We start from the raw sequence: 14,223 nt of genomic DNA, 5'->3' as shown, positions 1-14,223 counted from the left end.
TAGCTAGTGTCAGGAACGATGCCCAGTGATCAACAGAAAAACTGTAAATGAACAAGACTTGGATCAGGAAGCTAATTTGCAGAATTAGAATTTAGCAAATGCAAACTCACAGAAATCACAGCCATATAAATATCTTCACCTCTTGGGGATAGTACAGTTTTTAGCTTAGAAATACATCTGAGACAAACTGTCTTGGTGGAGCCAACACCGGCAGAGATACAACCATATAAAATTGCACTTATGATGAGGGTCCAATTCTGCTGAAAATTATAGGTTAGAGGCGTTTTGACAATGTGTTTGATTCTTTAAAATGACATTTAATGGCATGATCAGCATAAAAATGTGAAGCAAAAAAAAAACTCTGAAAGAATACAACATTTTCTGCAGTATGTGAAGCTGATGAACTTTGAGGAGGAGATTCGTGCACACCGGGACCTGGATGGCTTCCTGGCGAGGGCCAGCATCCTGCTAGATGAGACCGCTGCATCCCTGGACGACGTTCTGAAGAGAATGTTGCACCATGTGGGCCAGGACAGCAATGCATCTGAGCCCAGCTGCAACTTCGAGGAGGTGATGAGCATGCTTTTCACAGATGCAGGAGCCCAGGAGGTCAACGGTAAGCAAGGAACCTGTCGACATGCATGTGTAAACCAGAGTGTGGAAAAATGTGTGAAAATACACATCACACAAGTATACAGTCTCAGACACACAAAACACAATATGACAGAGAATATCTATGTCCGCCTACAATCACACCAAGACCCTTTACATGTGACACGTGACCTAAAAAACATCTGACGTCTGCACAAGTCAACACCTACCTGTAAAATAGCTTCCCCTCAGGCTCAGGAGCAGAATCGTCAGACAGACTTGAGAGTGGTTCAGATAGCCTTTAAGACCTAAAGGAAAGTTTGTGATGTTTGAACCAAGGCTGTCCATTTGCCCTGCAGCTTTTTCACTGGACACAAATGGAGCTCAATGTGGTGAGTCTTGTAGGCAACCATTTACATGTGTAGACATCAAAGGTTTCCAAGGAAAACCGTCTAGTGGTACCAACATACATATACAAACTCAAACTAACAAAATCCTGCTGAACGCGTGTATCCCAATACTTTAATTCATGACTGAGCAGTAGTTAAATATTTTCTATATAATTATTGAAAATGTTTCTTGAAGTGTTGTGGTTTATTCCTTACACCAACCAGGTGCCTTTTAAAGCCTGTTGCTTTTTTTCTTGCGACTGTCCTGCTCAAGTTAAACATTTTAATTTCAGATTTTGTTAAAGAAAGAAGATGAAGGGTTTAATTTCAGAATGGAATTAATAGACTTTAGAAGTTTGCCAAAAGCTAAAATTATATATATACCTGTGCTAGCACACACATACATACACAGTAATCTTCCTATTTGGACCTGAAAAGTATAGTTTAATTGTACCTAAGAGTGTGTAAGATGTGCTTAGACTTTTAAGCACACTCTGTAATTCATATATTCATTTCTGAAATATGCTGTAGTTTCTCCAGGTTTGGTGCTTTTTTTCGTGGGCTTACAGATCCCTGTCATATTAGTTCAGTCCCTTCAGCACAGGTCGTTTTGGCTGAGTAGCAAAGCCTCTTGGTTAAGGCGAATCTCCTCAGCCCATTAGAGCAGGAGAAATCCGCCCTCTTACATAATAGTATGGAGCCATTGTTGAAACCCCGCTCTCTGCCGCAAGCTGTACTGAACGCTGCATTCACAAAAGCAATTGTTTGGAAAATCAAACTTTGCTTTTATTCTAGTAGATGTCACAAGAATCATTTTTTTTTTCAGTACATTAATTTTGTCTGGCTATAAAAATGAGATTCCTTGCAGATGCAAGAAAAACATGTGAGGGATTTTCTACGACGGTTAACACTGTAAGAGTATTATATAAGAGATTATATAATTATATAAGAGAGTAGTCATATACTCTGTGTCCAGTGTTTTCCTGTCTGGCCGAGCTGGTGTCCACAGTTGTTGATGGTTAGTCAGAGGTGGGTGGTGTGTGACGCTCACCCCGCACAGCCGCCTCTGACAGATCCGTGAGGTGATAATTGACTTCTGTCATCGATCACTCACTTAGCTTTTCAAATGGCTCTCTGAGACTCTCAAGCCGCGGTGGCTGCTGCTACTTGACTGTTTCTCTTTCGTAATAAGCAACAAAGAGGTTACGGAAGAGGCTTTTTTTTTTTTTTCCTTTTATGGCTGCCATCTTAACAAAAAGGTTTCCTGTGCAGTTCTGTGATGTCTAGAAACGTTTGGAAAATCAATTTGAGCATTGTGGGGTTTCACTGATTTTGGTAATTGCATAAAAAGTAGAAAAATAAGGACAATGTGTTCTATTCCAGTGATAATTAGAAAGAAGAACATAGAGCCAGAAATAGTTATAATTGCCTCCACAAAACCCAATATCTGCATCAAAGTATAGCATTTTAAAAGGAATATTAGCACAACAAAATATGGTTTTGCTTTGAATATAAATTTTGAACAATTTAAGATGTCTTAAATATTAACACATATTCTGCTGACATGCCAGCAGTCAGTGGTTACATGTGCAGACTGAAAGTTATTAACTAACTGAAGATACTTGCAAACAAGATATAATCAAGATTTTTTTTCTATGCTTTGCAACGAAAAGAACCTTTTTTTCGATAAGTTGAAACTTTATTCATCCGCCTGGGGAAACATATCAGTTGCTGTAGAAGGAATAGGATAATTAGAGATGATAATTAATTGTAGTGAGGATGATGTAACACTTCCAAAATTATGCAACAAATAAAGATTACAAAGATTTACAGTCTGAAACATGCAAATGAGCAGCAGGACTGTACAGAAGCTTAAGAAGTTTAATTATATCTACAGATGGATGTAGCACAGAGAAATGTCGACAGAAAAATACCAAATTCAGATACATTCACATCACAAAAAATGTCTGTTTTTCTTTGTTTTTGATTGGGTATTATCAGTTATTCAATGACAATTTGCACCACTTCAAACACACTACACTGTTGGTAGGATCCCCTAAATTAAAATCATGAGCATTCACATGTGGAACAGTCATGTCAGTACTGAGGGGGGGTAAAAAAAAACCTCTGGGGGAGGAACAAAGGCTCCTCCCGGGGGAATACGTTCATATTGCACATAAGTATGTTATCAATGGGACATATCTCTTCAGGTATTAATTTCTGTCATATCTACGTTCACTCTCCCACAGTGGGGTGATACGGCTGGCGAGCGGACCAGCTCATTTGGAGTGTAATACTGTACAGCTGTGAGATAAAGAGAACGGGGCGAGATTATAACAGGCGCAGAAAGAACAGAAAATTACAGAAATGAAGAAGATGAAAGCCCACAGAGATAATTAGTCCTGCTCCAACAACTTGTACAGAGGAGTCGATTTTTAGAGGCCAACTTGTACTGTGTGTGTTTTTTTTTTTTTTTTTTTGGCTCACTTTTGTCTTGGGATTCAGCAAAGGAACACAATACACACACATTGTGCAGAGGAATAATGAACACCATTGCTGATGATGCAATGCATTGATAATAGTATTACTTCAGCCACTACTATACACACTAAATCCACTTTTATTCATTAAAAAATAACACATCCTCCTTTAAGATGCTCAGAGTGTTTTAAACCAATAATGCTGCAAACGATTATAGTAAAAGTGATGACAAGGCTCACAATAGTGATGAGTGGCTGCTACAGAATAACTAATTGTCAATATTTTGAGTGATGATGTATTGTATAATTGTATTTTCCTCTCCCCTGTGATGGTGTTAGCAGCTACGTTGCTCAGTGCTATATGCGTTGCTGATTGTGTGCCCTATTTGCGATGACTGTACCATAATTTCTCCCTAAATTGCTGTCACCTTTGATCGATCTCGCCGGCTCTCCACTTCGCCTCGATTTGCATAATCCTCCAGTGTGTGTGTTTTTTATGGGTTTTTTTTTTTTTTTTTTCAGCTTAAATCAAACTGCAAAACAGCCACGTATTATTTTAAATCTGCAAGAGCTGGGAGGTGGAGGAAGGAGATTTCTTTCTTAAAACAAGGTGCTCATACATGCAGAAAATTAACGCATTTGTACAATCTGTGAGTCTTGTGACCCACAGGCCTTTGAAACCCGATACAACCTGTTTAACAGTTTCAAAAATACATGAGCATCTGTTAAACCAGGAGGATTATTACTTATCTGTGTTTCTGTATTTCTGAGGGAACCTACTTTGTGCAGATCCATGTTCTCTTTTCCTGACAGCAGCTACAGTACTGTAAATATTCCGGAAATAATTAGCTCTGTTCAACAGGAAAGTTGCTGTGTATTTTTGAATTACCCGACTATGCCTCACTGTTATAATAATATATCTTTGCCAGGCCGGCGGCATGACTTTTCACTGTGAAAATCTCTCTGTAACATTCTGCGGGAATGATCAGAATACTAAATTGAAACCATTAATTCAAGCTCTTTACTGCATGAAAAATGGTGGCCACATGTGTCATTTTTCTCATCTTGATCTCTTCATTGACGTCTTTGGGTTTCTTTGCACTAGCTGAACACATAACTGCTATCAGTGATAAAATCCAATTTTTGGTAATAGCCTGTAGACGGTAATCAAGATAAGATCTCTCTGCACCCAACAAAGACGAGACATTGAGGGATTTTCTCTGGAAAATGATATTTAATATGCATGAGGTAAAGGAGAGCAGGAAATGAAGCTTCTGTTCAGCAGAGATATTTATGTGTGTGCCTGTTAACCAGAAAGTGTGTCTCTATATATATATATTTGTGTGTGTTAAGGGGGGGTGCACAGTGTATATTATATTTGCGTATGTTTGTATAAAATCTAAGACACTTGTTCGCCTGTTGATCAGAAAAGCTGATTGAACTGACTCTCTGGTCTCTCCTCTTGGTTTTTTCCTCTTCCTTTTCCCCATGCAGACAAATCTCAAAGTTTTGTTTTCTTTGATGACGGTAAGCTGTGCTAATTGGATGAAAATGTCAGCATCAGCCGCCGTGAGGCTGCAATCAGTGGTTTGCTTCTGTACCAATCACCATCAGTATGCTGTTTGTGTTCCTCTTCATGCTCGGGACTGGGTCGATCCATAGAGTCATCAAATGATTACAGACACCAGCAATCCGTCCTGTGTCATAGATATCGATGCCTCTTCAGCTGCCCCTCAAATCAACGCCCTCTTCGTCCAGCGGACTCATTGTCCAATAATGTTATTAGTTCTTTTTTGTAAAGCCCAGCGAAAGAACTGCTGCTTCTATGTGAACACTTTGAGCTCAAAGTGACAAAATTAATAAATCCATTTGATTGAGATTGAAATGATAAAAATAAAATAATTTAATGGGCATTTTAGACAAAATGGATTCTCTATGTATTGGAGATCTGACAGAAGACTTCAGATAATCTGGTTATACAATTGGAATTTAGCTTGTCATATATACAGAACTTGACATTGAGACACGTATGGTGTTGATTTATTTACCATTAATGTAATTTCTAAGTAGAAGATTAGAATTGACAACCTCTCTAGATAACAAAGTTTTACCATTGACCCAGTCCTAGTGGCCCTCTCATCACCATGTGACATTATAGTGTTTGTACGCTGCATGGTGATTGGCTATGATGGATACCTAATATACAGTAAGTGTGTCATCTGCCACTGCTGTATAGAGCCATCCTGTATTTTAATCACCTCCTTCAAAGTGCCCTCCACAATCCACGCTTTGAAGGAAACCAATCATTTCCCTTCCTGCGTGTGTGTGTGTTTATGTGCGTGCATGTTTTCACTGGCAGGTCTACCAATGGTTGAGATCACTTAATCTTTTAGGCAGCATAAGATCGAGGGGTTTTATTGAGGTCACCTCTGAGCATAATATAAGGAGTCTCCTTGCCAAAAGGACTTGTGGCCCTTTCACACACTGACAGAAAAAACATGAATCTATGTTTTTTTTTTTTTTTTTTGTACATGCACGTCTCTGTAGGTTTTCTCCTGTTGATGTTAGAGTGGCACTTCCACCAGAGGAAGTATTAACATCACTGTTTTTTTTTTTTGACTGGTTTAGCATATTTATTGATTCGTCTCTCCCTTATTTGTGACAGACTGCATTATCCTCATGTGATTTACAGAAATTGCAATCTGTTTTTCTCCCTCAAACCAAACCATGTGGATAATGTAGTTAAAGAATTCACCAAGAATCCCGAAAGATCAAAGGGGAGCAATACAGCCATCCAGTCTTGCCTCCTTCATATTTTTTCATCACTTTCCATTGAAGTTTGTCACATTTGATATGCTGCGTGTGAGCATCTGTGATTTTTTTGTGTGTGGAAACAGCAGTGTTTGCATAGCAAAAGCTGACGAAACTGTGCAGAAATCTTCACATAACTGACAAGTATCAAATGTGTATGTCTTAATTAGTCTCCCACTTGATCACACCAGCAACTGCATTCACTCGCACACACTTCCTTTCCTCTAACATCCAAGTCAGGTTTGTTCACTCCAGCTGGTGATGTAACACACGGTATGTTCCCATGTTCATTACATGAGAAGAACAGAGCTGCTACTGTATTTAAAGGGACAGGAACAAAAAGAAGACAAAGTTCTCGTTTTAGGTACAGATTGAAAGATAGGTTGTGCATTTATATCAATCATGTCCCCTAAAAATGACAGATAATTTGCATTGGCCAGTACGTTTTGGGAGAAAATGAACCACTACATGTATTAGGTCTTTTTTTTATCAACATATTGACCAAGATTCAAATATCTGAAGAAAGTCCACTTGCCTTTGACTTGGCATTTCTAGAAATATCAGCAAACATTAAAAAAATTGAACCTATCTGCAAAAAAGGCATTCTGTTTTTTCCTATAGTACTCACTCTTGCCAGCTAAAGCATGATTAATGTTTTTTATGGTTATGTTTAGGCAACTTAAGCTTAGTTAAGGTTATTGAAAGATGTTGGTCTTGGTTGAATATTTAAAAGAAGATGGAACACATTGACTTTTTCACCATTCATGTTCAATTTTATTCATATTTTACCAAGACCGCCATCTTCACCAAACCTTAACCAAGAGTTTTAGTGACCTAACTACACTACGTCTATGACACAAGCTCCCTGGGGAATGTGAAAAGGTTACCTCCTTCCTGCTTTGGGGTCAAACTGTTGCCAGATGGCATCATATTTCCTTCAAAATATTTGCAATTTGCAATGCAAATCAATTGTATACACACTTAATTTGTAGGACACAAGATTCTGTATAGCTATCCTATGAGAACAAAGAAGTTGTAAGCTGGCAGACCTTTGTATGTTAGTCTCATGTGCAAGATCATGGATGGACTTGGCAGAAATGGAATATAATATGAAGTATATATATATATATATATATATATATATGAATAAAAGCATATTTTAATTAGTGTATAATCTCATGAAAATAAGAATTGTTGTGTTTTTATTACCTTAGAATGAGCCCTTTATATCTACATAAAGAGTGGGTCCTCTTACACGGAGCCTGCCATGTTGCACTGCCATGTTTCTACAGTAGCCCAGAATGGACAAACCAAACACTGGCTCTAGAGAGGGCCTTTGATGTTTTTCGCGAGTTTTGCAGCCACCGTAGGTTCTTCTACACGCTTGGAAGAAGAGGGGGAGGGGAGGGCTAATCAGTATGTTGCAATCTGCAATCTCATCAATAGATGCCAGTAAATCTTACACACTGGTATTAAGGTGAGTTCAGAATGCGAAGCAAAATTAGCGTGAATTTGAACACTAAGCTGTATCCATCAGCTAGCTATTGGTGCACACACTTTCTGTGTGGGTATTTGTGACTCAGCTCAGACTCTAAATGATCTTAAAACTTGCTAAGAATTCAGTCTTTCTATTTTTTCCAGCAATTTTTCGTCCTCTTTTTCCCCTCTGTATGTTAAACACGTGGGGTTCTGCAGCTTCAGGATAAGCACAAATTTTTCCCTCAAGTTGAAATGTTATCAACTCATGTTCTCTTTAATTCATGCACCTAAAGAAAATCCACATCTGTTTGCATCCAACTCTGTCTGACGTGAAAAAATTCACTTAGTGGTCAGTCTGAACACACCTTCAGCAAACACACACGATCAACTTATTCACCCGCAGCATCTTGATTTTAGATTTAGTTTAGTAATGAAAAATGTCATTTCAGGAAGAGAGGAAAATCTCATAAGCATAAACATTCATGACAAGTAAGGGAAGTAAAATGCATTTAAAGTCAGAGAGTGCAGCTAGTATGAATCACAACTCTACAGATCATATCACTTTTAGTTGTATTTTAACCCTGAACACTGAGCTGTGCTCTGGCTGTTGAACTGCTCTCAACATTAAAATATTCTCTCTCACATATAAAAGACATTTGTCATGAAAAACACTGAAGTGGGTGTAATTTGCGTCGGCGTTGTGTTTGTCCGTCAGAAGCTCAGTCATAAATTGACATTTTTATCTGGTTTTAAGCCACATTTTTACACTGATCTTTTAGATCACCTATATGTATTAACAAGGTAAAATATCTAAGTTATCAGATGTTTCAGATCTTAAGTTATTATACATTAATGGACACAGCTTTGTCTAACTGTGAGAGAAACTATAACAGCACACTAACTGGGAGAGAAACTACACCAGCACAAACCTACTGAAGCCTGATCTTCGCAGCAGGTTCAGTTTTTGGGTCCGTATTGGTAGGTTCTGACCCCTGGAATCTGTTTTGAGATTATTGTTGTACACTGTGTCTGACCGAGTCTTTTCATCACGGTGGGCTCCTGAACGGAGTCCTCACATGTAAGTGCTAACCTGGCTGCCTCCATTTGAGCCAAAAGATTGTGGAACTTGAAGGCAGAATTTCCAACCTCTATTAAATAAAAGAGGGCAAAGATCTTGTCGACTCCCTTTTCCTGGCGGCGACCTCCCATGCAGCTGAGATGGACTGTACTGGATGCACTGACCACCCCGGCCACCCTTTTAAAACCTTGCATGCGGTTCATTTTAAGCGTTCATTTGCCCTAAACAATTTCTTTTTTACCTCCATCTACCTCTGTTAAGCTCGGTCTTTTTAATGGTTGAGCTCTTTCTAGCAATGATTTTTATCTTTTCTAATCAGCTTGATTTTATATGTTTAACAGAGACATGATTGCAATCTGGGGATGACTGCCAGATTGGTGAACTGTGTCCCCCATTTTATGATTGTTTCAGTCAGCCCGGATTAAATGGTGCAGGTTTAGCTGCAGTGTTTCACAAAAGATTCAAATGCAACCCCATAAAAGTGACTGATGTTTGTACTTTGAGGTGCTTGTTTTTAAAATTCTATTTGCAACCTGCACCCTCTGTGTAATCATCTATCGTCCTCCTAGACCTACATCAGATTTTTTTACCTGAATTCTCAGATTATTTTTTATCATCCATTGTTCTACTTGATTTTAATATCCATGTTGACAACCCTTTTGATTTATTTGTCACAGAGTATCTTAATATAGTCAATTAATTTGGTCTACAGCAAAATGGGCTGTGTTTACCTATGGTATGAGTATTGGCCCCATATTGGTATTTCGTTGACTTGTACACATCTGATCACTTATGTATTTTATTTGAAAATCCAAAGTGACACAGTAAACAAGACTCAAACAATATGCTTATGTACTTTTAATGAGGAAACTTTCAAAGTTTTCATCCATTTTTCCTGAAAGCAATAGTATACCCAGTTTTTCAAACACAGACAAGCTGATGAATGACTTATACCTCCTTTGTACATCCACTTTAGATTCTGTTGCACCTTTTAAGACAAGAATTGAGTATTGTATAAGATTGGATTAATAATGACATTCACACTCATAAAAGAGAATGTGGAAGTGTGGAATGGAGGTGGTGAAAGACGAGAGTTCAGGTACATTATCAACAAATTAAAGAGTTGATGATTTCTTTTAATGAGCGGGTTAGGAATGTGAGGGCCAACTATTTTTAGTTTTAATTCATACTAATAAGCACAGCCCCATAGCTCTTTTTAACATTGTGGACTGTCTTTTAAGTCCTGTATGTTTTAATCAGTATAAGTCATCTAGTGAGGAATGTCTTAGATTTTTAACCTTTTTTAATGATAAATTAAATTAAATTATTTTATTGATGCCCCCTCCCCCAACCATACTATTACATCAAGTTTCATCCCTGTCTCTCTAAATGAACTTATGATCACTGTGTTACATCTCAAACGCTCCACAAGCCCTGTAGATATAATGACCCCTAAATTTCTCAGTGATGTACTGGATGTGACTGCCCCTTGGTTGGTCTCAATAATTAACAGTTCTTTATCCTCTGGCTGCATCCCAGTATATTTGAAGATGTCTTGTGTGCAACCACTCATTAAAATAATCTGACCTCGATCCATCAGAATGTAGCAGTTACAGACCAATTTCAAAATTACCTTTTATTGCAAAAATCCTTGAGAAGACAGGTCTCCCTACAACTCCTCGAAGCATTGAGACAAAACATTTTTGAAAAATTTCAGTCAGGTGTTCAACAGCATCATAGTACTGAGACATGCGCTTATTAGATTGACAAATGATATTTTGAGAACGGCTGATACTGGTGAATGTTCCATTCTTGTACTGCTAGACTTAAATACAGCTTTTAATACAGTTGACCACAAAATTCTGATTGAGTAGCTACAACACTTGGTTGGTATATCTGGGACGGATTTGAAGTGGTTTTGTTCTTATTTGACAAATTACAATTTTTTTTTGTGTCTATCGGTCATGTCTCCCCTCAATCTTAAGTAAATTGTGGAGTTCCTCAGGTGTCGACAGTATATGCTCCCACTTGGCCATGTTATACATAAACAAATACATAAAATTTCATTCCACTGCTACGCTGATGACATGCAGCTATATCTCCCAGTAAAGCCGACCGAGATTTCAAAACTCTCCAGTCTTACAAATTACCTAGCAGATATTAAAAATGGATTTCAGCAAATTTTCTTCTTCTTAAACTAGGATAAAACCAAGATCCTTATCATTGGTCCTGATAATCTGCATCCCAGTATCCAGTCCTCTGTTGGTCCTTTAACAATTAATGTTAAGTCAACTGTCAGGTACCTGGATATGCTCTTTGACACTAACCTCACTTTTGAGAACCACATTAACAAGGTTAGCCAGTCAAGGTCCTACCATCTGAGGAATATTGTTAGGATAAGATCAATTCTGAGTTTTAATGACACTAAAAATTATCATTCACGACTCCAAGTTGTGCAAAATACGGCAGCAAGACTCCTATCAAAAACCAAGAAAAGAGAACACATTACTCCAAGTTTAATGACCTTGCACTGGCTGCCCATTTATTTTAGGATTGATTTTAAGATTTTACTTATTACTTTTAAAGCCCTTCATGGCCTGGCCTCAGAATATATATATCAGAACTGCTGTGTGAGATCCTCAAGCAGTAATGTGCTGACTGTTCCCACCTCACATTTAAAGACTAAAGGGCGTTTGAGCGTTTGCTGTTAGGGCTCCTTGGCTGTGGAACGGCCTGCCTGAGGAACTCCGTCTTGCTATATCAGTATTTTCTATTAAATCACTTCATTTTTATTGAAAGGCTTCCTAATAAATTTTCTTTCATTTTATGTTTATTTTGACTCTTAAAGGGGACATATTATGCTCATTTCTTGCTCTATATTTTTTTATTCTGGAACTCCACAAGAGTAGCTTTGCACGATTCACAGTTCAAAAAAACTCTTTTATCTTATATTGGCCCTTTATGCAGCCCCTCAGTTCAGCCTTTGTATCTTAACAGGCAATCTAAGCTCCTGTCTCTTTAAGGCCCCCCTCCTGATGAGCCCACTGATTGGCTAGCTTTGTCAAAGCCTGCCAAAAGGCAGCCACATCAGTCATGTGAAGTTACTGCCAATTAAAACCCAATATTTCCCACTTTACTACTTCATAGTAAAAGCTTTTAAATGACTTTTATTGTGAAGAATTTACAGGAAATGAAACATGTTCCTCCCCAAATTAGCAGAGCTTCATTAGCAGCGCTAAAAACCAAGGGACACAACAACATATGAACATATTTAGAGTTATTGGTTCAGCAGATCAGTTAGAAATAAGACAGGGAGGAATAGTATAAGCGGAAACAGCCACAGTGATGATGATGTTTGATGAAGAGCTGTAGATGACCAGCACAGTTCTTCCAACAGGTAAACTACTTATTTTACTTTGCTCTGCTGTGTAATGGAAAAACACTTGCAGCGTGCCAGCTCAACTTGAGTCATGGCTCGGCGCGACTACCCCCCAAACATCGGAAAAATGCCATAATGTTAGTGGAGTGGAGCAGATGACCATATAAAGAAATCCGTCATGAGCCGGTATCGGAAGAAAACTTTGGAAACCTAACATTCAGAGCAATCTGAAGCTGGTGCTTGTTGCTCACAGGGATTACTTCTACATACGTTTACCTTACTATTTGACACTTTGGCCACGTTTAATATGAACACCTGACACTGTAACGTTATATATATATATGACTGAAAATAAGGAAAAGCATAAAAGGTCCCCTTTAACTATTGTATTATACTGTACTTTATTCTTGACCTTGCACTGCTCTATTCTCAATTTTAATTCACCCATTCTTTTTACATTTTATACTTTGTGTTTTATCAACTATTGTCTTTAAGTTTTATTCCTCTTGGAACGAAAAAGACAGAACTCAACTGCGACAGCGATGTCTTTACCCGGAGGTAACGGTGCGGCAGAGAGGCTGCTCTCCACTGCTGGATATATGACGTTAATAACAACACCGCGGAGCGCTCTGCCTCCCCCTCAGTTTGTTATTCTCATACAGGCAGAAGACTGTAAGACGTTTTCAAATTAATTCATTCATTAATTAAAGCAGTTAACACTTTTAAATGAAAAGACTGCAGACTATTTATCTCATCTGCCAGTTATGTTTCACATTATATTTCAGTTAAGGACACTAGTGAATGGTTTGGCACACAGTATACTGGAGCAACAGACTGAAAGTAGTGCCACCTTTTCTTTGCATTCAATTGAGAATCGTTTTTGAATTGAGAATCAATTCTGAATCGAATTGTCACCCAATTCGATTCAGAATCAATAGTATGGAATTGAGAGATAAGTATAGATACATACATAAGATATATATAGTATATATATAATTATACATATATATAAGATAAGTATATCTCTTGGTATACAATTTAAATCCCTATGGACACTTTTGTCTGTCAAATCGTGATTTTTTTCACTTAAGTGCACGACACTCCAAAGATGCGCAACTACGTGCACAAACTGTGTACGCCACACCGCGCACGTTCTCCAGCCTTTGCCACCTTTGTCTGAAAAAATCCAGGGAAAACCTTGTTGTGCATACATGCATACATGTGTATTTTATTGTTGTGTTTTATGTGTTCATTGTAAAGCACTTTGTAACGCTGGTTTTGATAATTGCAATACAAATAAACTTTATAATTATTATTATTATTTGGAGGCTCGTGGCTAACAGTGTCAGCAGCCAGCTTCTCTGATGGTCGTCTGATTTTGGCCACCGATGCTGTTAGTATGGAGGACTATGGATATCGCTGCCGTACACATTGTCCACCTCTCTCTGTCTGTGTCTTTCCTGTCTTCGCTTTGCTCTTCTGTAACCGCTGTCTCCCTCTGTTTCATCCTCTTTCCCTCCTCTGTTTATCTTTTAATCTTTCTTTGTTCTGTTTACATCTCTCTCTTTCTATTACTTTCTCTCTCCCCTCTTCTCTTTCCTGACGTCAATGAGAAATTGGATGGTTTTTGATTATTACATGGCTGTCAGGCTTACTGCTATTAATTGAATTGAATCCCAGTCCATCTCCTTCACCCTTTACTTTTCTATCCCTTCCCTCCTTCTCTCTCTCTGTGTCTGTCTATCTGTCTGTCTGTCTCTCTCTTCTTTTCATCTTGTCTCACTCTCATTTTCCTTCTTGTTTGTCACATTCTTGGTGTTTTTTGTTTTTTTTTGTATGATTTTTTTCATTCCCTTGGTCCTTCTGTGGCCCTGTTTCTGTTGCTTGCATTTTTCCTTTCTGTTTCAGTCTTCCTCTCTGCATGTCTCCTCCTCCTCGATCTCCTCCTTGGTCTTCTTGCCTCTCTCTTTTATTTTTCTCTCCCCGTGTCTCCCTTGTTTCCCTTTTTTTCCCGCC

At 38.3% G+C, this 14,223-nt stretch overlaps 1 protein-coding gene across 9 annotated transcripts in view; it reads left to right on the top strand.

Moving 5' to 3' along the window:
* slc4a11 (solute carrier family 4 member 11) overlaps positions 1-14,223 on the top strand; it is a 126,204-nt gene that overhangs the window by 75,605 nt on the left and 36,376 nt on the right. For all 9 annotated transcript variants that reach the window (XM_044374665.1, XM_044374662.1, XM_044374666.1 and 6 more), the window contains one exon: positions 388-616. In XM_044374665.1, coding sequence (XP_044230600.1) covers positions 388-616 — 229 coding nt within the window. The remainder of the gene's footprint in view (positions 1-387; positions 617-14,223) is intronic.

The sequence above is a fragment of the Thunnus albacares genome, chromosome 15 (assembly GCF_914725855.1).
Source record: "Thunnus albacares chromosome 15, fThuAlb1.1, whole genome shotgun sequence".
Taxonomy (NCBI): domain Eukaryota; kingdom Metazoa; phylum Chordata; class Actinopteri; order Scombriformes; family Scombridae; genus Thunnus; species Thunnus albacares.
Note: the sequence above shows the minus strand (reverse complement) of the source record. Positions and strands in the feature narration are given on the sequence as shown.